At 51.8% G+C, this 23205-nt stretch overlaps 1 protein-coding gene, 2 long non-coding RNA genes and 2 other non-coding genes across 5 annotated transcripts; 1 reads left to right on the plus strand and 4 right to left on the minus strand.

The window, feature by feature from the left end:
* Positions 1-306: 306 nt before the first annotated feature.
* LOC110152042 (uncharacterized) lies at positions 307-4981 on the minus strand. Its single transcript, XR_002318249.2, has 6 exons — positions 4864-4981; positions 4262-4344; positions 3731-3816; positions 2052-2150; positions 1864-1941; positions 307-858 (listed from the first exon to the last, which is right to left on the minus strand). It is a non-coding gene; the product is annotated as an uncharacterized lncRNA (long non-coding RNA).
* Positions 2289-2373, minus strand: LOC139039284 (small nucleolar RNA R38). The gene has a single exon (XR_011492603.1). It is a non-coding gene; the product is annotated as a small nucleolar RNA R38 (small nucleolar RNA).
* LOC139039283 (small nucleolar RNA R38) lies at positions 3899-3976 on the minus strand. Its single transcript, XR_011492602.1, has one exon. It is a non-coding gene; the product is annotated as a small nucleolar RNA R38 (small nucleolar RNA).
* Positions 4982-5017: 36 nt separating the features above from the next.
* Positions 5018-18763, plus strand: LOC110152041 (uncharacterized). The gene is made up of 3 exons (XR_002318247.1): positions 5018-5100; positions 6133-6164; positions 18509-18763. It is a non-coding gene; the product is annotated as an uncharacterized lncRNA (long non-coding RNA).
* Positions 11688-20921, minus strand: PRCD (photoreceptor disc component). Its single transcript, XM_020915545.2, has 5 exons — positions 20848-20921; positions 20457-20525; positions 18070-18150; positions 17591-17682; positions 11688-13227 (listed from the first exon to the last, which is right to left on the minus strand). The coding sequence occupies exons 1-3, from the start codon at positions 20919-20921 to the stop codon at positions 18129-18131; spliced, it is 165 nt and encodes a 54-aa protein (XP_020771204.1). The 3' UTR covers positions 11688-13227; positions 17591-17682; positions 18070-18128.
* Positions 20922-23205: the final 2284 nt, after the last annotated feature.

A 23205-nucleotide genomic window follows, 5' to 3' on the forward strand; every position in this document is an offset into this window, starting at 1 on the left:
CTGAAGGGTCATTCCTCTCCGTACAACACTGCTGCTTTAGAAACTCAAGATGGGTGACATTTAGGATTTAACTACTACAGCAGCTACTTGAGAAAGCATGGCTTCCTGATGCCTGGGCCCCTTTCCCCGCATAGTTTATTTTTTCCCTATTGCCATCACATCTGTAGTTGAGCAAAACCAGTCAATTGTATAAGACTGATTTAGTGAGAAACTTTAAATTTCATTTATAAAAGAATGTGCTGATTCACAGAAGAAATCATTGCTCTTACAACGGGTCTCAATCTGGAATCCACAAATGCTAGTAAGTCAACTTTTAAATGTTTTAATTTGCTTTAAAGTTAAACCCAAGACACACTGTAGAAATCCACTGAGAAATGTTTTTTTAGGCTGAACACCTGTTTCCCCTTAGTCTTCAACAGAGCATGTACATGTAAGTTTCATTTTACAATCACGGCAGTCCCCCCACTGCACCAAGATCACCTAAACTCTGTGTGTGGTACTGCAAATGTTCTTAGTTATACCTTAATTTCCAAGAGGCAATCCTGAAGGAACTCATTCTAAACAGTCCATCATTTTGCCTGTGTTTGTGTGTGTGGAAGGCACAACCAGATTGATACAGTGCAGGCTGCTGTTGCTAGTGCAGGCTAACGGGTCCCAAATGCCTCTTTCCAGGAGACGGTGATCTGAGAGAACAGAATCTGGCAAGGGTCCAGTAAAGAGCACCCACCAAGTGCTGGGAGCATTTATATTCAGACGCCCTCTGAAGTCAAACATACAGGTTCGGGGAATCCCCTGGTGATCCAATGGTTAGGACTCGGCACTCTCACTGCCAAGGGCCGGGGTTCACGTGCGGCAGAGCTTAAAAAACAGAACACAAAAAACCCCTCCAGGTTCACTTGGGTCCCGCAGGACAGTCAAGTCCACTCAGAAGCAGACTGTAACCCAGCAGGTAGACCTTCCCACTTGTTAACACGTCCTTTCACTATGTTTTGCTTTAGGCTGTAGGCTGCTTGGACCAGTTTTCTAGTTCTTTAAGTCCCACCCCAAATATAGTTTCCTTGGTGACTGAACAAATATGTGACCTTACATATGAAGAGCTGCACATACCTCCCAACTTCAGCAGAAAAGAAAGGCAATCTGTGCCCACTTCAAGCGTGGCATTTCAATGGGAACAAAGCCCAGTGCCACTCTGCTACTCTCTTGCTCACAAGCCAGCCATGCCATTCAGACAAGAGCTGGGCTAACCCCAGGAGAGTGCCCTGCGTGAACAAGGCACCTGGAAACCATGCTAGTGCCCTGGTACCCCTTCTTTCCTGACATTCAGGATATAGTACAAAGGCGAGAGAGAGAGATCAGATTGTCCTGAAGTGTGCTCACTGCCACAGCCGGCATACATCTTCCATTGCCGTCTGTCTCAAAGAGCGCATTCGTTTTCTTGAACTATGTGACAAGCACTCTTTCATTCCACAATAAGAGCATAAGCCAAATCTGGGCCACTTGCCCATTTCTGCCACCTCTTATGGCCTGTGCCCTCAGAGCCAAAGGGTGACAGGGCAGCTCACCACTGGTTTTCAAGTGGCCGAGGGATGGCGCACCAGGACTGGGGTCTGGGCAGGGTATGTGAGCACAACTCCCTTTGGAGTGCGTTCCGTCTGATCCCTTGTAAAGCCTGAATTGCTTGTAAGAGCCCAGGGCCAGCCCCTTAAGCCTCAGAACAGATTGTTTTCCCTCAATCGAGATGTTCAGACAGGGATAACTAAACATCACAGGCTTGTGGGGATTCTTTCGGACACGTACGATAGAAACAGAAAGCTTGTGCTCGCTTCGGCAGCACATATACTAAAATTGAAACAGAAAGCTTACATTACAAACAACGGGAGACGAACGGTTTCACTTGCTTTAGGTAAAGCAGGTCAGTTCTGTTTCACACGCTGCAGACACCTAGCAAAGAAAACAGACCTATGTCAAAGTCTCCCTGCCACTCAGCACAACCCAAGGGCCAGGGGAAACAAAAAGAACATCCACCCAGGCCTGTTTCCCCTATTACACACATGAGAGAAATTCCACATCAGGTCCAGGGCAGTCACCACAGCACTGCAGCCAGTGTGTTTTTCTGGAGTATCCTTTTCGGCCTCCAACTGAAGCTGCACCTGGTGAGGGGAAATTGCAAAGGAAAACCTATTCAAGAAGGTCCACATAAGTATCTCTCAGACAGCTCACTGTTAATTCAGGCATTAAACAAACCAAATAAACCAGGCCTCAATCTTCTCTAAAGCAAACTTGGGAAACTGAGTCTCAGATATCCAGAGTCCACACTCAAAGGCCTTTTTTTGGCCTTCAGACAGGGATAACTTCACATCATCATAGACTCAGCTCCCCACCCAGCTGCCAATCCACAGCACAAGCAAACTATGTTTTCCTTACCAAATTCAGCTTTACTTCCTCTCCCGGGAACTCATTCAATCTTATGTACTTTATTAGAATGTGCTTTCCCTCAAGGGCAAAAACTTTACATCTAGTGCCTAGCTGTACCCAGCATCCCAGACCTGACACGGTGACAGTTCCTGTCCTTTTAAAGCCAAGGTCTCCCTGAGCACAAAGTGTCTAGTAGCCAAGTATATATTTCAGCATCTTTGGGCTGTCAGTAAAAATGCCTAAAACAGTGTGGATTATTCCTTTCGGTCAGACCACTGAAGGCCGGCTGAACAAAGGGTGCCTGATGCCAAGAAGAATCAACACCAAACAAGGTCACTGCTCCTTTGCTCACCTCTGTGTGCAAAATGATACTGCAGAGCAACCATGTGGCTTGCAGTTCTTTAAGATAGGGATTATAGATCTGCCCTGAGAGCTACTTAAAAATAGCCAGTACTATAACCTTGCTGTAATAAAAATCCCTGAGCTAAAAGTAGATCAGATCATCTCACTGTTCCTCCACTTCGGCTCTTAACTGGCCACTGGTGATTCTTGGGCCACACTCTAGAGCCCTCTCACCCATCTTAGCATGGCTGGAGGTGGGGTCCAGGAACATTTTATAGGGCAGAGCCAGGTCTGAAAAGCATCACTCCTGTCTTTTAGAAATGAAGAAACAAGGTTCTGGTGTGGTTACCTGGTAACCACAGTTAGTGGTTAGTCTAACACTGGGTTTAGTGTTTAGTTTCAGTCTAACACTGGGTTTCAACTTCAACTCTACATTTTGGGTGGGGAGTTCTTTGTCAGGGTGGTGGGGGACCTGTCACGTGCACTATAGGGTAATTAGGGGCATCGCCTGGATCCCAGCAACACCCTCTACCCCTAGTTGAGAACCACTAGCCTAACTCAGTAACGTTTGTTCAACTATATCTCAATAAAGCTTAATAATGTCCCCCTTCCAAAATCACTTATAGCTATATTTTTATGGTTCTTAAAAAAAAAAAAAAAAAAATCTAGTTGTGTAACTTTGGGCAAATGAACTCACTAATTCAGTTTCCTTACTCAGGAGCAACATAGGGAAAACATCTACCTCATACAGCGTTGTAACAACCACTGTGAGGGTGCTTGGCAAGGGGTCTAGGAAAGAGTTCAAACTATTTCTCTTCTCTGGGCACTAAAAGCAAAAACTATTCAAGGTCTACACAAGTGTCTCTCAGATAGCTGTTAATGTGTGGTAAGACCCACACATCTCTGAAATGTAACAAGCCAACACTTAAAGGAACCATAATCTTTGCAATTCTGTGAAAGTTAAAACTCTTACCATTTATAGAAATCTCATCACACGGATCCTTACATCTCTGGATGATGGTTTTCATGTGACTTTTTTTCAAAGCCCACAGTCTACATCTTTAATTTAAAAGAGAAATATGGATAACACATTAACAGGAACAAACTTAAGATATTCATTCCCAAAAAGTTATTTAAAACGTTGAGCCTCAGCAAGTTAGAATTCCTCACAACAGAAATCTTTTCAGACAGGGATAACTTTAAATCATCCTCAGCTCAACCAGTAACCAACATTTCTAAATCTCAATCAACTCTACAGCTCAAGTTCCAAGTCTCCCTTTTACCCGTGAATGCAGTGGCATCCACTTTGGTTTCCAACAGCGACACCTAGCGGCCCCAATTACACTGGTACAGGGAACATCCTCATTTCTGGATTCTGGGTAGGACCCGCAACTGGTCCAGAGTCAGTCAGGATTCAGAGCTGCGGTGTGTGGCAGGCCTTAACACCATCTCAGCTTTCTCATTTCTGTTGCCCACCCAGGATCCTGCCTACATGCATTCTTACCTATTTCAGATTTCCATTCGTTACTTCTAAGCTTCAACCTGCAGGTCTGCTCCTCACCGTCTCTGCAGATGCCGAAGAAAGGCCTGTGGGGAATAAAAACATAAGCATGTTAAGGGTCGCTATAAAACTACAGCCTTCCAAACAAAGTCCACCACGCCACTGATTATTAGCTGTAGAATTAAATGAAAATTGATTGGGGCCGTCCTCAAGGCACTCCAGCAGGAAACCAAATAATTCAGACGTTAATACCCTGGATGGTAATTGCGAGCTTGCCCCGTGGGAGGACCTGGAGACCAGCAGGGCCGCTGGGCCTGCAAGCTCAGCGCTTGTGTGGCCGTAAGGCCTGGGGGCTGCGCAGGATGGAAGAGCTGCTCTCCCCCAGGAGGGACGCTCCCGGTGCAAAGGTGGGCCTGGGCTGTCTCCCCTCAGAAACAAAAACTCGCGCCCTTTGGAAAGCGTTTTCTCCCCGAGTATCTCAGGTTAATTCTCCCAACCACCTAGCGGGGTGGGGGTTGGGGGAACCAGGCCTAGCGTCACTATTTCGCCTTCAAGCAGCGGGAGACCAAATATGCTAACGCCGTATCAAGGAATAAGCTGTTTACCCGCCTCCGCAGCCTTCCCTAGGCCAAAGGCCCGAGGTCGCCGGCCTTGCTGGAACCACAGCGAGGAAGCCATGACTTCCAGCTATGCAGCCCGCGTTGGAAGAGAAGGTGGGCCTCCGCCTGCGCTCAAGTCCTCACGGAAGTCTCGCCCGAACTCTCGCGCTATTGAGAAAGGGCTGCTGGGAAATGTAGTGTGAGCAACGGCCGCTGAGGGGCGCCCGCGGCTCTGGAACCCGGGTAAGATGGTGGCCGCCGCTGGGGACAGTAGAGATCCCAGGGCGGGAGGCTTGCTCTGTATAGAAACCCCGGCGGTTAGAAAACGAAGACCGTCCCTGGGCGGAACTGGCTGGGTGGTGGAGGCCGCAAAAAGTTCGAGGGGGCTTCGAGAGGAACGACTGAGGGAACTGGGAACTACAAAGGCCGGACTTTGTAGTTAATTGCTCGGCGGATTTTATTAGAGTCATGGAGGGGTGGTTGCGTTAGTGAAGGAAAAGGAGATTCCCTGGGAATTCGTTGTTCGACGTCCCGCTCCGTTGCTCTTAGTTGGGGCGCGGGCGGCAGAGGGTGCCCGAGAGCGACGGGTCGGGCCGGGTCGGGCTGGGCTCTAAATTCCCCTGAACCCCCGGGGCGCCACGCAAAAATAATTATACTTTACGAAAAGAACAGTAGTGTAACACTGTCTGCTACTCCTGAGGACTATTTTTTAGGCAGTCACCCCTGCTTTAGGGGGTTTTTGGGGTTTTTTCCCATTTATTTTTGTTAGTTGGAGGCTAATTACAACATTGTAGTGGTTTTTGTCATACATTGACATGAATCAGCCATCCTGCTTTAGTTTTGAAATTGTAAAAGGGCAAAAAAACAACTAGAGTCAGAGCCAGAATTTATACCTATTTGGAAATTAAATGTGCGGACTTCCTTGCCAATCCAGTGGTTGACTCTGGGCTTCCAGTGCAGGAAACACTGGTTCGATCCTTGGTCGGGGAACTAAGATCTCACGTGCTGCATGTCCTGCGACCAATAGTAGTAATAATAATAGTAGTTGCAAGACCACGAAGCCTTTTCTGCATCACCCTTTCCCCATTGTCATCAGCCCTTTAGCAATGATCTCAGTAGCATTTAAGTCTGGATTAAATTGTTCTGTGTGTAGTAATAAGTTTCGGGGACTTATTTTCAAGTTACCACATTTGTTAATGTTTGCCTTCCTTAATTTGATTGTAAGCTCTTCACGGCAGAAGTCTAATTTGTTTTTTCCTTTTAAATTCTTCACAGACCTAGTTGGTATTCCATTGCCTCTGCTCACAGTAAGTAGTCCACAAATACAATCATTAACTCAGCAATAGCTCCAATTGTGTGAAATTGGCCCCTAAGTTTCTCTGTTTTACCCTTGAAGACAATTTATTTTGTACAATACCAAAAGAAAGAATGAGGTCTCTCCCTGCAGACTAAATTTATTTCAGGCTCTAAGTGTGGAATTTGCCAAAAGCTGCTTGTGTGTAGGCAGGTGATCTGCTGGCAAAACAATAATGATAGCTAACGCTTTGTAGCACTTACTGTGAGACATTCATTGCTTGAATACTTTATGGATATTAATTCGTTTCATCCTCACCATTGCACAGTGAAGTGCGTTATCTCTACTCCTGTTTTTATAGATGGGGAAAGAGGAATATTGAAATGTTACATAACTTGCCCCAGTTCACACACTAGTAACTGGTGGAATCAGGGTTTGATCCTAGCCTTAGAGTCTGTACTTTTATGATGAAGTTATACCGCACTGTGAGTATATACATATAAATTGATCTTATATAGAAGGATTTTGGGTTGTGGGGAAGGGGAAGGAAAACAGATTTTGTGTGTTTGCATGGGTGGTTAGGGATGAAACTGGGAAGTGGGGTGTGGATGATGGGCACCTGTTCCACTGTTTCCAGCCATTTTCTGGCAGGAAGAATGAGGATGAGAGGCTGCAGGAGCTGATCTGTTGAAAGACTGAGGGCTCTGGGCTCTGGCGGGGCTGTCTTGAAAAGTGGAAGTGTTAGTCGCTCGGTTGTGTTGACTCTTTGCAACGCTGTGGACTGTAGCCTGCCAGGTTCCTCTGTCCATGGGATTTCCCAGGCAAGAATACTGGAGTGGGTTGCCATTACCTTCTCCAGGGGATCTTCCCAACCCAGGGATTGAATCCAGGTCTCCTACATTGCAGGCAGGGGGCTGTCTTGGGTCCCAGACTAGTTGCCACCCAATGTGCAGTCAGGGCTGTCTGTCCCAGCTCGAGAAGGGCGCCTGTGCCAGAGGACACAGCGGAGCTTTCACACCTGACAGGGCCTTGGTAGAACAGCAGCAGGCTCACAGTGGATAGGGGTGTCACGGGCTGCTGGGCTGTGGCCGAGTGACTGAGCACATTGCAGTGAGGCCTTGTGCCGGAGTACGTGTCAGGTGCACTGCACAGGCCTTCCAGAAGTAACTGGGAAACACTTACAAAATGTGCTAGCGTTCCTGAATGAGGGGGCAAGGGCTCAGAGCTCTTGAGAGGGAAATGCTAATGATGTGACTTCATTTGCTGGTGAGGTCTAGGACATTTGAATTTTACATTATTCAAGGCCAATGTAGACCTGTATTTGTTACATGGAGAGAGTCACACAGTCTAGAGATAAGTGACAGAAGTAGATCAGAAGCTTTACAGGGCAGGAGTCCCCAGGGCTGTGCATGGACCTTGGCTCTGATTGCAGAGGGGAAATCTAGTCAGCTGACCTGCTACGCTCAGGCAGTCAGCTCACAAAGTTCCATTCACTGATAGGATTTCACTTCAGGTCAGTCGCTCAGCCGTGTCTGACTCTGTGATCCCATGGACTGCAGCACGCCAGGCTTCCCTGTCCATCACCAATTCCCAGAGTTTACTCAAACTCATGTCCGTCAAGTTGGTGATGCCATCCAGCCATCTCATCCTCTGTCGTCCCCTTCTCCTCCCACCTTCAATCTTTCCCAGAATCAGGGTCTTTTCACATGAGTCAATTCTTCACATAAGGTGGCCAAAGCATTGGAGTTTCAGTTTCAGCATCAGTCCTTCCAGTGAATAGTCAGGACTGATCTCCTTTAGGATGGACTGGTTGAATCTCCTTGCAGTCCAAGGGACTCTCAAGAGTCTTGCCCAGCACCACAGTTTGAAAGCATCAACTCTTCAATGCTCAGCTTTCTTTATATTCCAACTCTCAACATCCATACATGACTACTGGAAAAACCATAGCTTTGAGTAGATGGACCTTTGTTGGCAAAGTAACATCTCTGCTTTTTAATATGCTGTCTAGGTTGGTCATAACTTTTCTTCCAAGGAGAAGGGTCTCTTAATTTCATGGCTGCAGTCACCACCTGCAGTGATCTTGGAGCCCCCAAAAATAAGGTCTGTCACTGTTTCCATTGTTTCCCCAAATATTTGCCATGAAGTGATTGGAGCAGATGCCATGATCTTAGTTTTCTGAATGTTGACTTTTAAGTCAACTTTTTCACCCTCTTCTTTCACTCTCATCAAGAGGCTCTTTAGTTTTTCTTCACTTTCTGCCATAAGGGTGGTGTCATCTGCATATCTGAGATTATTGATATTTCTCCCAGCAATGTTGATTCCAGCTTGTGCTTCATCCAGCCCAGGGTTTCTCGTGATGTACTCTGCATATAACTTAAATAAGCAGGGTGACAATATACAGCCTTGATGTACTCCTCTCCTAATTTGGAGCCAGTCTGTTGTTCCATGTCCAGTTCTAAGTGTTGCTTCTTGACTTGCATACAGATTTCTCAGGAGACAGGTCAGGTGGTCTGGTGTTCCCATCTCTTTCAGAATTTTCCACAGTTCGTTGTGATCCACACAGTCAAAGGCTTTGGCATAGTCAATAAAGCAGAAGTAGATGTTTTTCTGGAACTCTCTTGCTTTTTTGATTATCTAGCAGATGTTGGCAATTTGATCTCTGGTTCCTCTGCCTTTTCTAAAACCAGCTTTAACATTTGGAAGTTCACGGTTCACATACTGTTGAAGCCTGGCTTGGAGAATTTTGAGCTAGCATGTGAGATGAGTGCAATTGTGCAGTAGTTTGAGCATTCTTTGGCATTGCCTTTCTTTGGGATTGGAGTGAAAACTGACCTTTTCCAGTCCTGTGGCCACTGCTGAGTTTTCCAAATTTAAGACTTGGTATTATTCGAAAACTGTGTCTTCCCAGGTGGCTCAGTGGTAAAGAATCCACCTGCCAATCTGCCTTCAGGAGACCCTGGAGACATGGATTCAATCCCTGGGTGGGGAAGAGTCCCCTGAAGAAGGAAATAGCAACCTGCCCCAGTATTCTTGCCTGGGAATTCCCATGGACAGAGGAGCCTGGTGGGCTACAGTCCATGGGGTCGCAAAGAGTGGGACATGACTGAGCAACTGAGCACACACATTTGAAACCCACATTAATAGAAAAGAGTCTTTAAATATTGAGGTTAATGTCTTAACTGGGAAGTTCTGTTTAATTTTATGAGTAAGAACATGGAGGAGGAGCAGTATTTCCCAAGCAGTTGGCTGCTTACACCGGGAGCAGTTGCACCAGTGATATTCCCGGAAGTTCACCTGTGTGGCAGGCACCCTTAACCCCACCTCTGCCCTTCCTCCATGTCACGAACACCACAGAGCTGCTGGGAGGCAAGCCCTGGCCCTGCCCTGAGGAGTGAGTCTTGAATAGTCTGAACCAGGCCCATGAGAAATCTCTTCCCTTCACCAGGAATTGGTTTAAAAAATGGTCTGCAGTGCAGTTCTGCCACACTTGGGAAAGTTTTCTAGTTTTGAAAAACATTAGCCTCCCTTCTGGTTTTGAGACCCCGTGAAGTGATGCCTGAGACCATGAGAGCCACCTTGTGTCCAGAAGGGCTGCTTCCTAGGAAGAGCAGAAGGTTGGCAGTGATGGACAGAACAACCTTGAGTCCTTGAAGATGCTTTTGAGCTGCTGGAGAAACCAGTCCCAATGTCCCCAGCCTTCAGACCTTTAGTTTGATTCAGACACACACATTTTTACATGTCAATATTTCTGAATGTGGGAGGCATCCTGTGAGCACTGGCATCTTAGTTTGAGTGAAATACAGAGTGGGAGATTTTAAAAAATAAACCTCCTTATTGTTTAAGCCATCTTAAGCTAGGTGTTTCATTAGAATGATACGACTGTAAATGATAGGATTGACATATCCCAAATCATTCTCTCTTTTTTGTTGATGATTATTCTCGGGAAGAATGGGTCATGGCAAAATAAAGATGAACTGACACGATCAAATTGCCACCCTGAAAAAAATAACAGCTGGTGTATAGTGTTGACTCCATGCTAGGCACTGTTTTAAGTGCCTTTTTAAAAAAAACCACTTTACATACTGGACCTCTATAGTGGTCCACTGGTTAAGGATCTGCCTGCCAATGTAGTAGACACAGGTTTGATCCCATGTCTAGGAAGTCTCCACATGCCGCAGGTCAACTGAGCCACAACAAAGAGTAGCCCCCTGCTCACAGCAACTAGAAACAGCCCGTATCCACCAATGAAGACCCAGCACAACCAAAGATAAATAAATAGAAGAGTATACATAGTTTTAAAAACCTCTTTAACTGAGATCTGACGGACATACAAAAAACTGCCCAAATTTAATGTATAAAACTTGCTGACCCTAAGCACCTTCAGTTTGCTGTCTCATTTGACTCTCACAACAGCCCTGTCGTTATCCTCCCGTGTTTCAACTCAGGAGCAGAAAAATGAGTCATTAGTGTGTGAAGGCGCTGAGAACTCCTTGAGCCTCAAACCTGTGGTCTTGACCACTGTGCTGGGTTTCCTGGGAAGATAGACCATAACAGTGGATCATGTTTTGCTAACTCCAGTGATTTCAATTCATCCGGCTAGAAAGCACATCCTCAGAGCATAGAGGATATTTTCCACTTCAGTTTCTCAGGACTGTGAAAGAAGGTCACAAATCCTGTTCATCAGAAATCTGGGACCATTGCACAGAGCTTTTAACTTTCTGGAGGAGAAGAAACAGGACAACGTGTACCCTGTTTATTGAGAATGGATGACCTTGGGTTGCAGTGGATTCCTTCCTGTGGTGACCAATAACACACTTCATTTGCCTGCTCTGAAGATCTGTTGCCTCTCATAAAATTATTGCTTAATAGGCTTTTTAAAAATAAGTGAATTTGAAGGGTACATAATATGCCATTGACCTTTCCTCCTGTTTTCTGGACATGACTCCCCTTCCCAGAAGCCCCCTTCTCATAACTGCTGCAGCACCTGCTCTCATGCTGTTTGTTTGCCTGGACATTTCCTTCCCTTCGTCCTTCCCTTTATGCGTAGCAAATCCCGACTAATGCTTCAGCATCTCCTCTGTGAAGTCTTACCAGAGATGCTCAGACAGTCCCCTCGCTCTTTCCAGCGCTCCCAGAGCTGGCTGATGTGACACACGCTCTGCACCAGGCGGACCTGGGGTCGGGCCCCAGCTCTGCTGATGTGATGACTCCACCTCTCTCTGAGGCTCCTTGTGCAGCAGGAGGCGGAGGCCCTCACGAGCCTGGTAGGACTGTCTTAGGGCTGTGCGTGCAAAGCACCTAGATGCACAGGGAAGCATACCGTAAGTGGAACTCTTAATATGTGAACATCCTTCTTTTAAGACCCAGTATTTTATGATAATTTGTTTTCATGTCTGGCTTTTCCACTAGACCGTAAGCAAGACAAGAGTCAAAGCTTTATTCTTGGTTGTTTTTTTTAAACTCTTTAAGTCATCTTTATTGAGGCATAATTTACATAAAATAAAATGCATCCATTTAAAAATGTACAGTGCAACAGTCCAATAAGTGTATACACCTATGCAACCACAACCCCATCACGGTTTAGAACATTTTCATCCCCCAGAGATCCCCTTCACACCCTTTTACAGTCAATCTCCATCCAGCCCTGGCCCCAGACAACCACTGACTTGCTCTGTGTCACTGTAGCTTAGTTTTGCCCATTCTAGAATTTCCTAGAAATGGAACCCTACAGCAGGTACTCCCTTGTGTCTGGCTTCCCTCAGTTACCCATGCTGTGGCATGTAACAGTCGTGCATTTCCTTTTTAGTTACTGAATATTATTCTGTCAGATGAATATACCACAATCTTTTTATCCACGCACATGTTGATGGACATTTGGGCTGTTGGAACTATGATTAATAAAGCTGCAATGAACATTTTTATTCAGACCTGTTTGTGGACATAAGTTTTCATTCCTCTTGGATAACTGCAAGGGAAACTGCCAAGCTGGTATCCCCCGTGGTTTGCGATGCTTATATCCCCCAAGCAGCATATTTCAGAGTTACGCCGGTTCCACACCCTCACCAGGACCTGTTATGGTCAGTCTTAATGTTAGCCATTCTCGTGGGTTGTCGTAGTATCTCACTGTGGTTTTAACATGCATCTCCCTGTTGATGTGATGTTGAGCATCTTTCTGTGTATATTGGCCCTATGTGTACTTCTTTGTGACAAGTCTATTAAAACCCTCCCCTTTTTTTGGCCTACCATGTTACTGAGTTCTGGAAGCTCTTTATGTATTCTAGACACAAGTCCTTTCTCAAATATTTGCTTGGGAGATATTTTCTCCTAGTCTTTCCAGTTTTGATTTAGTGCATTTATCCATTTTGTTTTTATGGTTAGTGCTTTCTGTGTTCTGTTGTCAAGATTTTCCTTTCTCTGTTGAAGCACCTTTGTTCTGTCTTTGGATCCCATCGATCTGTGTGTGTGTCCTTTGCAACTGCCTCCTCTGCCCACCCCCCGCCACACTGTCTGGAACGCTGATCATGCCTCCTCACCCTAGTGAGACCAGCGTGGTCTGCATGTTCTGCCCCCCACCCCCATGCCGCAGGCAGGGAACTGTGAGGCAGATGCCCAGGAAGTCGTGAGGTCACCATCCTGTGTGCTGCCTCTTGTCAAGTGTCTGTTTCTTATATTTTGCTCAGTTTTCTAGTTGTTTGTGGCAGGAAGTCTTAATTCATTTCGGCATCCACAGTGCCTGGCACAGACACTCCATAAATGTCTGTTAAGAGAGCGAGTCCTTGTTAACACCTCCAGAGGCAGTCCATCAGAGTCTCTTTTGATTGGGAGAAGTTCTGGGGCCCCCAGAGGTCATCTGATTGATCCCTCAGGACGGTCATTAGTCCTTTACGTCGCCAGCGCCAGCCCACCTGAGTTCAACACATGCCTGTTAAATGGGGAGATGGAGGTCCAGAGAAGGAACGGTCACGTGGCCAGGCAGTGTCTGGGCTGGCAGAACTGGGTCTCCCAGGCCGAGGTCTTGGTCTTGTTCTAACTGGCAGGGCAGGCACTGTCCTTCTTCGCTGTCTCACTCCCAACACCTAATACAAGATTTGTATATTGTGGGCTCCCAATATGTGCTTGTCAAATAAACAAGCAAGTGAATACGTTAATAGTCTCCTTTAATGCTTAATTCAGCTGGCTTCTGCATGTGACATTAAATGGACATGTGTGTGTTCACCAAAGAATGGGACTGGCCCTTCCCACCCAGGCTTACAGGTCATGGTCATCGGTTACTTCTGTTTTAATTTTCTGTCCACCCTCTAGGCTTAGTCCCCACTAGGGGGCATGTGCATCTCACAGAGAGGGTCTGTAGTCCTTATGTACCAGGACTCGTTTCCAGTTTAAGTCAGGGGCTCCCTCTCGAAGCCACCTGCTCGAAGCCCTCCACCTCCTCCAGCTCCCCCTCCAGCCAGGCTGCTGGCTGTGTCCTCTCTTTCTGCCCTGGTTGAAGGGGACAGCAGATTGGCAGTGGCTCTGAGTGCTGGCCTCTGTCTGTCACCCCTGCCGGCGGCCACTGCCTCCTCCCCGAGAGTATGACAGATCCTGCAGAGCCTGCTCTTCTCTCTCCTGTCAGCTGGCAGGCAAGGACTGGCCATTTCAGGACCAAGTGTCTACCCTTGAACCATGGGTTCCAGAAGAGAGAGCACAGAGGTAACCCTGGCAGAGCCCTCCTGGCCTGCCTGCAGAGGCACCGCCCAGGTGGGGCCACGACTCGTTCCTTGTGCCTGGAGGCCAGCTCGCCCTGGCTTTCCTCGAGACTCAGGCCCTTCCTGCCCTGCCAGCTCGCGAGCTCCAGCATCACGTTGCCCGGGCGCAGGTCTGGCTTTGCCACCAGCTGTGAGTGACCTTGAGTGAGTTCTGTGAACCTCACTTTCCTTATTGGGTCAATGAGGTTAACAGCAGTTCCTGCCTCATAAATGAGACAGTGCTTATAAATAAAGCTCTTGGCACAGCGCCTGGCCCAGAGTGTTTGAGACCTATTAGCCATTATTAATAATAGTAGTAGTATCATTATCCTCAAAGTAAACCTCGGTATCAGCCTCTTGGCTCTTCCCCTGCTGAGGCTCTATCTCAAGGTCTTGGGCTTCTCTAGCAGTGGGGCGCCTGCACAGGGGATCCCGGGAGCCGTGGGGTCCTGCTGTCGTGTTGTGTCATCATGGCTGCCTCAGATGGGGCTGTGTCCCGCCAGTCTAGGACCGTCCTGTCCGTAGACAACGTTTGGGATGGGCTGGCACCCTCCCTGGTCACATCTGCACCCCAGGTCACGCCAGGCGCTGCTGCAGCTGCCTCCCTTGCTCGCCCACCCCACCCCCGCCACGCTGTCAGCTCTCTGGTCGTGTCCCATTCTCCCAGGCTCCAGGAGAGACTGGCAGCAGCCCTGAGCCTCAGCCACAGAAGTCGCAGAAGACAGTACCTCCCTGCCTCCGGCTGCTGCCCTCAGCTGCCCTGCAGCTCCGAGCAACCTTTTCCCTGTCACTCAGGCTCCCACGGCAGGGAGATTAGCATTCAGACGGAGGGTGGAAGAGCATCAGGGCAACCGCCGCCTGTCTTCTCTGGAGCTGAGAAGCGGAGCCTCTGGGGGGGGGGGGGGGGGCAGGTGTCCAGGCCAGAACCATCCCCACCCCCTGGAGGTTGGGACGGGGTTCTAGGTACCCAGAAGCGACAGCAGCCAGCTCTTGTACCGTCTCACTGGGTGCTAGGTCTTACTCGGTGGCCCCCACCCAGCAGTGCCACTCTCTGCTGTCCTCCCGTGTGTTTCAGAGTTGCCCAGTGCCTGGTGGTCGTCTATGTGGAAAGACAGGCCAGGAGGGGCCATGGGAAAGAGGGGAGGGACCCTAGCTGTTAGATTTACCTACTGATTATTCTGTAATTGTTCAGTAACTGACAATTTACAAACACAATCCCACTAGCTCACATCTATTGAACACTTAGTAATGTGGTAAACACGCCGCACACATTATCTAATTGAGCATCAATCTTGTGAGACAGGAAACTATTATCTCCATGCTATAGATGAGTAAACAGGCACAGGACATGCAGTAACGTACCCAAGGCCACAGAGGTATGAAGTGGAGGTGGAGTCAAGGTTTCAACCTGGTGCTCCAACCCTGGGCCCCTCGCTCTCAAATCCCTGATCACTATTTCCTAACAGCCCACACCCTGGTCCAGGAGGGACCCAGCTCTCCCTCCTGAGTCGCCCTTAATCCCCTCCTTCTTGTTATAGCTGACCTACCAAGCTCCTGAACTTTTCTGCTCTCATTACCAAGCAGCGGCTCTTTCTAAGGAAATGGGAGGGAGAGGGACTCAGTCTCTTGGGAACACTGGGTCCACCCCCCGCATGGGCTTCAGCCCAGCTGCTGGGATGGGAGATAGTGGGCCGAGGAAGGGGCGCCTCAGCCCCGGGCAGCCTCCTGAAGAGGAGTTCTCGGCTGAGGGTGGCAACTCTGCAATAGGAGCTGCCAGCGTGCAGACTGTGCAGAGCCCAGGGGTGGGAGAGCCCTGAGAATAAGAGGCGAGCGTGGGCCGGGCGTGTGGGGAAGGTGTAAACACAATCTGCTCCCACCGAAGCCAGCCTGCTCCCTGGGGGAGAGAGCCCCTCCCACCCAGCCCACATGGCACCCCGGCTGCCAGGGCCTGGGCAGCCTCCAAGCCCAGAAGACACCTCCCCCCACCCCCAGCAGCCCCTTCCTCTCGCTTTCCCTCCCTTCTTCCGGCTAATGGTCCCCAGGGGCGCCTTCACCTCCTGGGCAGACTCTGAGAACAGGGCTGCAAAGGGGTGTCACTCTGTGGATGTGTGTCTGGGCGGTGAGCCAGCCCCGGTGCAGCGAGCCGACCTTGCTCTGACAGTTCCTCAGCCCAGTGGAAGGAGACAGGCAGAGAGCAGCAGCCAGGATGAAGTGACAGGAATATGGCAAAGAGATTAGAGAATGAATGCAAAGATAGGATCAGGGAACACAGGCCAGGTCCTGGGAACAGTGCCCTCTGGCCCTCAGCCTGTAAGTCCTGTCACCAGGACGGTGATGCCTCCCGGAGAAAGACAGGCTGACGGGAGCTGAGACAGGTGGTCACGAACTTGTGGCCCATGTCAGATGGGCAGTGGGGCTCTGACTCGGTTCCAGCGCGGAGCTCCTTCCCCTGGTGCGACCCTTCCCCTGCCTCCACCCTGCCCTACTTTTTGAGGCTCCCACAGAACTGCCAGGCTCCCTGCAGCAGGCTGTGCCTCCTCCCTGTCCCTTGAGAGTGGGTTCCCCGAGTCTGCGGCATCTCAGCCTTCCCTGTTGTCTAGAGCTCCTCCAGTTCCGAAAGTCAAGGGGCAGGGGGCTGGCCAGACAGAGGCCTCGCTCCTAGCAGGGGGTGAGCAGTGGGAGCTGGAGGGGGAGGAGAGATGCACGTGGGAGGAGGGGTGCTTGGCAAGATGAATGGCCGTGAGGCAGTGGGCAGCAGCTGCCTGCCGGGTCTGCGCCTGGATCTCAGGGAGCAGAAGCGGAAATCTCCTTTTATCTCTGCTCAGGATCAGGCAGGATCGTAAAGAGAAAAATGGCAGAGCAGCTGGGGGCAAAGGAGGCCACCGCCGCTGCTACTGAGCAGTCAGCAGACTGACAAAAACAAGTGTCACGCTTCTCCCTTCCCACACGCTACTGCCCAGTTGGAACACAGGCTTGCATGCACGCGCGTGCACACACAAGCACGCACTCTGCGAGGACAAGCTGTGGGTTGCTTCCATCCAGCTGCAGGCAGACACCTCATAGACCCAGCCGGCCCTTCCTAGAGCTCTTTTCAGCAGAGCCGCCAGCAGGGTGAGCTCTGGGGACTGGGGAGAGGCAAATGTCACAGGATGTGAGCGCCACCGCCACCAAGTGACACCACACAGCCCTGGACGGGCTGAGCTGCCAGCGATGGGTGGCCAGGCCAGCAAAACCGCTTCTTCCCCTGAGCAGCCGCAGATTCCAGGTGGTTTCAGGAGGCTTGCACACCCTCCCCCTTATGAGCCTGGGGTCCCCCACTTTCTGGCTGGGTGATGCTGGGTAAGTCAGCGAACCTCTCTGCAAGTTTCCTCATTTCTAAACCGTGGATGATCGCATGACCAGCCTCCATGGGTTATTGTGAGGGTTCAGCAGAGGACAACAGGCAGCCCCTCCTTGGCGAACATGAGCCACCGCTGTCCCTCACTTCTGGAGTCTCCTCACTCCTTACTGTTCCCTCCTGTTGCCCCAGAGTTAACAGGGCTGGGGCACCCTACTGAGTCCCTTTCTCTGGGTGGCCTCCAAGGAAGGGAGCCTGTCCCAGAGCTCAAGCTCCTCCGCCCCTCCCACCTGCCCGGCCAGGCCCGCTTCTCCAGGAGCCCCATACCAGGGCCTGGGGCAGTGCAGACCAGCGGTCCGGGCCAAAAGGGGAGTCTACCTTCTCGACAACTGCTTTCCCTGGTCCCCCTCCTGCAGCTGCTGCTTCCAGCACATTGTCCTTCCAGGGTGGGGGGCACACCGGGACTTGAGCTGAAAGAGAAAACCCAGCTGATGGGCTGGCTGTCCCATCCCAGAACAGGGGCTTGTATTTCAGAGTGGAATCCCAGAGCACTGCCTCTCCCTGAGAAGTCCTCTAGACAGCCCTCAGGCCCCCAGCAGGACCGCCACCTCATCCCCAGGCCTAGAAAATGCTATTGAGATGACCCCTTGTTCTCTTAAAACTAACCCTTATGTTGTGACCTGGAACACAACAGCGTCCAGGCAGGAGCCGCCAGAAGGAGTCCACCCTCCTACCCTCAACCTCCGTGGTGACCACAGCCTGCTCCGCTCCCATGCAGCCAGGCCTCGTGGACTCTGTCCTTCCCGCCGTGTCCCCAGCCCTGCTCTCGGCCCTCGAGGCTACAGACCCTGCCCTACCTGCCGTGGCCAGCTGATCCCAGGCCCTGGGGCTGAGCTCCGCCTCAAGAGACCAGGGCTTACTTCAGAGGCTCTTTCTCCCTAAACAGGAAAGAACACGGAGTCAGAGAATTGGAGGGATGGACCCGCCCCTGTTTCCAGTCTTCCCCTTTCTCCCACCCCTGCACCTAGTGATTCACCCTACAATAGAGGAGCAGGAGTCCCCCAGAAGCCAGTTGGAATTAACGACAGTGGAATGGAGAGCACCCCCCATCCACGCCCCCCCCCCCACTCCCCGCCCCCAGGCCAGCCCTCCATGGAGCTGCCATCATCAGGAGGGGTAGATGGGAGACCAGTTTCTCCAGTTAACTGAGTCCCAAAGAGTTAACAGTCCTGGCAAGGCCACGGCAGACCAGGCCCAGCCAGATGGTCCCAGATTTGGCCTTTTCTCTCCTGACAGAAGCTCCAGGGGAATTTCATGTGGAGGAGATGAAGTGTGAAGTCAGAGACCTGCCAGTCCCACATCAACCACAAACTTCGCGGATGGCCTCAAGCAAGTCATCTCCATCTCCCTCTCCCTCAGTTTCCTGCAACCTTGGCAAGACCCAGAAATACTTGAAGTGCCAGACCTCTGAGGCCAGGGGATCTTCTGAGTGAGATCCCCTGGGGAAGAGAGCCCCCGGGGAAGAATAAAGCACTGATCTTAAAACAGCAAGAGAGAACCTGGTGTTAATTGAGCAGTTACTCTGTGCCCAGTGCGTTATAATGGTTATCTCACTCAAACCTCACAGAAACCTTGTAACCACTCTGTTATTAATCTCAGTTTACATATAAATAAAAAGATTACATAATTCACCCACAGGCTGTCAGTAAGAGGGGAGGTGGGATTTAAACTCAGGCTGCCCCACTCCAGGCTTCCCTGGTGGTTCAGTGGTAAGGAATCCACCTGCCAATGAAGGAGACATGGGTTCGATCCCTGCATCGGGAAGATCACCAGGCAGAGGAAACTGCAACCCACTGTGGTTGCCTAAGAAATCCCGTGGACAGAAGAGCCTGGTGAGCTACAGTCCATGGGGTTGCCCAGTATCGGACACGACTGAGCAACTGAGCACGCATGCCTGCCCCACTCTAGACCCAAACCCAACAGTGAGGACCAGGGAGCTTTCCTGGAGGAGCAGTGGTTAAGACACCGCCTTCCGGGTTGGATCCCCAGTCGGGAAACTAAAAGGAAGGGCATCACAGAAGTGACTCTGCTTCCTGCACAGGCCCTGGGCTTCCTGGGGACCCAGGGGAGGTAGGGGAGACGGAGTTGGGGGTGGGCAGGGAGCCAGGGAACATGCTTTTGACATTCCAAACCACTGAGAAGTCAGGGCAGAGACACCGAGAAAGACACGTTCTATTGCCCATCTCGACCTATCTGGGGGTCACACCACAGGCACGTCCCTCACGCCCTGGACGAGACATGGGGCTCTCAGACAAGCGTGCGTGCACATGCTGCCTGTCTGTACCATCTGAGCCCTGTGGGGAGGCAGCCTGCTCCCAGGGTCCCGCAGCCCAAGGCCGCCACACTGTGTCTTTCACGGGGAGTGAGAGCGGCAGTGCAGGGCTCCAAAGAAGCTGCTGCAGGAGAGGACATCCCTCTGCAGCCAGGCCTCCGCACCAGGTGGGCCCGCAGGCGCAGACCCTCGTCTCCCACAGCGTGTCCCTAACAAATACTGTTCAGTTTTCAGTGTGCTGTTGGCCACAGAGCCCCTCTCATCGAAGGACATTAGTCACCTGGGGAAGGAGAAGTCCAGACATCCCCCCCCACCCTAGCTTCACCCCTTCTAAAGGCCACATGGCTTCAGAAGAGGGAAGAGTTAACTTTCTGGCCACTGGAGACAGCGTCCTGCCCGCAGGGGCTGCCCAGCCAATGGCACTCGGTGGCGGTGATGTCATGCGCCTCCCGCGCCTTCTATTGGGGACCGGACAGCGAATCCTGCTGGAGGCTCAGGCAGCGGAGCTGCCGAGACTGGGTGGGGGCCGGGAGAGGGAGGGGGAAGGGAAGGCAGGCCGAGCATCACAGAGCTGCTGCTGCCTCCTCCCTCTCTCCACTCCCCCTGCGCCTCCCAACAGGGGGGCCCTGGGGGCCACCCCACACTCGGACACGCAAGACAGAACAGTTTGGGTCCACGAGGGGAGGCTGGGACTCCCATACCCAGCTGGAGAAAACAGATACTCAGCCTACCATAGGCACACAGGGAACAGGCGAGCTGGGGTGAGGGGCCAGCCTGGAGCGCATACACACACACACACACACTCACTCACACACGTACACCCCAGGGCCTGGGCAGGGACTAGGGACAGAGGCAGCCTCCTTAGTTACGCCTGACGGCCTCCCTGCTCCACTCCAGGCTCTTCTGCCTCACCTGCCTGAGGACTGGAGGTCTGTTTCCAAGCTGCTGCCCGTAACTGCCCCATCGACTCCACTGGGCTCTCTGCAGGAGGGAAAAGAGGTCGGCAGAGCTGTGGGCAACACCTGGATCCCAGACCCCAGACCCTGGACCCCAGGCCCCTCTCCTGCTTCTCTGCAAGACCTAAGCCATAGTGGGTTCTGGGGACCAGAGGCTGCAGCCAGCATCTTCCAAGAACTCCCAGTGCCCCCTACTCCAAGGGGAAGCCTCTCAGGGCTCCCCAGCAAGTCCCTCCCAGCCTCCCTGCTGAGTCCAGGCAGCCCTTGCCGACTTCAGCCCAACTGTTTCCCCTCCCCGCCCCCCCACCCCCACCCCGCCCCAGTCCATGGCCCAGTGAGTTTCTCACGGTTGGACCCGGTTGGCGAATCGGCGGCGCCAGAGCATGGCCAAGGTGCTGAGCAGGAAGAGGGTAGTGCACATGTCTCAGCTGCCCCATCCCCTCCGGACCGAGTCTGCAGGAGAAGGCCAAGGTGGCCCCCGCCAGCTCTCCCCAGTCCCTGCCCTCCGTCCTGAAGTTCCTGCTGGCGATGGATTAGGAGGCTCAAGCTGATTAGTGGGGTCAGCAGACCCGACCTTGTGAAGCCTGATTAACCTCACTGGACCCAGGTTGTCCCCCCAGTGGCAGGGTAAATCACCCTCTGCCTGTTGTGAATGTAGATATGACTAAGCCCTGGGCCTGGCCCTCTAGGGGCTTAGAGTCTACAACAAACTCCCTGGCAAGTTAAACAAATGGCCACCACCCACCGCGGAGAGACTCAGGCGATTAAAGACGCCTACAGAACTCTCTGAGAATTACAAGCATCAGGAGACACTTTAGAGAGAAGTTGGGCTCTCTCATCTTGGCTGAATTTGCAGGGGCTCAGGGAAGAGTGGGCCCCCAGACAGAAGACTCTGCCAGGGCTGCAGGCGTGAAAACTCAAGGCGTGTTCCAGCAACTGGAATTCGAGTATTGGTGGAGGCATGATGTCACAGGGGAGGTATCAGGAGGGGAGGAAGAGAGAGGAAGAATATAGACGATGAAGCCAGAAAGACAAGGGAGGCCAGGGAGCGAAGGGCTGGGCTGGCTAAATGGTTCACTTCTAACCTCTGGACAGTCCTCACCCAGTGCTTCTGATTACATACCCTCGTCAGCAAAAAGCAGAATTTAACTGTGCACTCATGAAAGACACACACGGGTGCACTCATAAAGGAATCATATGCATCCACTCATAAATTATACACCATATTACTGTGCAAATACAGTCCTGCCACCAGAGACACACATAAAGCTTGTAAAGGTTGAGATAAAAGTAATTTTCTCCTACTTTCTGTCCACATCCCAGGGGAATCTCTTGGGCCGCCATTTGGAAGGCCACTGCACTGGCCGTGGGAAGCTCTCCGAGGAGTTTCTGAGGTGGCCCAGCACAGCGTGCTCTGCCTTGCTCCAGGCAGCATGCGGAGCACAGATCAAAAGCGAGGACATGGGTCTAGAGTGGCCCAAGAAGCTGAGCCCACCCATTCTCCTCCATCCCTCTCCAAGACTCCCAGAGGAGGGCACTGGCGCTGCCCTCCCTCAGCTGAGACCTGCTGGCAAGAGACCTCCTGCCCAGGGTTCCAGCAAGGTACCTGGACCCTGGACTCCATCAAGGCCCAGACCTGGGGCTGTGCCAGGGCGCTCTACTTGGAAAAATGATTTTTTAAAGAAGCACATCAACCAAAGCTGAAGAGCCAAGCTACGCCTCTTGCTAAACTTGAGCAGTAGACAGAGTTGGATAGGCAGGGTCACCAGGAAGCCTTAGAGAGAACTGGACACACCGGACGAGTGCCCTCGCAGCTTTCAGATGCTTGCAGCCTCTGGCTTCAGCTGGGAGTCAGAGGCAGGACCCCCACCATACGGGTGGCTCTCAGAGGTACCGTCCCCACCTCTGGTCCAATCGCGCCTCCCTGAGAATCCCACCAGGACAAGAACTTGTCTTCTTCACCCACAGAACCCCTCCCTAACCCAGGCCCTGGCAGCTGAGATGGCTCCAGCTTCCTGGCCCTCCCCAGGACTTCTTGACATCCCACCATCCCCACCCAGGGCCTCTGCCCAGTCAGCTGCCTCTCCTTCCAACTTCGTTCCTCCAGGGCCAGCATTAGGGGAGCGCCAGGTTTTGGCCTGCCTGTGTAGTTGGTAAGTCACCTAGGGTCTCCAGGGCCTTTTTTTCTGAGGCCACGTGCGTGCACCTAGGGGCAGGGGTGCTGGCGGGAAAGGAAAGAGGGGCTCAGGCCTCTTGGCCGCTCAAGTTTGACAGCCGCCCTCCTGTCTCCGCACCGGGGTTTTCCTGTAAGGTGTTGGAGCAGGGAGATGACCCCAGTCCCAAACCCTTCGGAGTCTGGGGTCCGGAGCGCTGGGGGTGGCGCCAGGGCCCCGCGGCTGGCTCGGGGAAGGTGGAGGGTCTAGCCAGAGCTCAGCTCCCACCGCGGCGCTGCCGGAGGGGCTCGCGTCCGCCCCCTCGGGCTCGCAGCCACGCCGCAAACACCGGGAGTGTTTGATTCAGAGTCAGTTCCCCTTGGCGGGAAGGGTGCACACACGCCCCCAGACCCGCACACGCCCCCAGACCCGCACCCGCCGCGGCGCACTCCTGTGCGGCCCGCGCGACCCCGCGCCCGGTGTCTGCCAGCCGCCTCCTCCCGAGACCCCCAGTACCCCCGCCACACCTACGCCCCAGCCCCGCCCGGCCAT

Source organism: Odocoileus virginianus, chromosome 17 (genome assembly GCF_023699985.2).
Source record: "Odocoileus virginianus isolate 20LAN1187 ecotype Illinois chromosome 17, Ovbor_1.2, whole genome shotgun sequence".
NCBI classification, from domain to species: domain Eukaryota; kingdom Metazoa; phylum Chordata; class Mammalia; order Artiodactyla; family Cervidae; genus Odocoileus; species Odocoileus virginianus.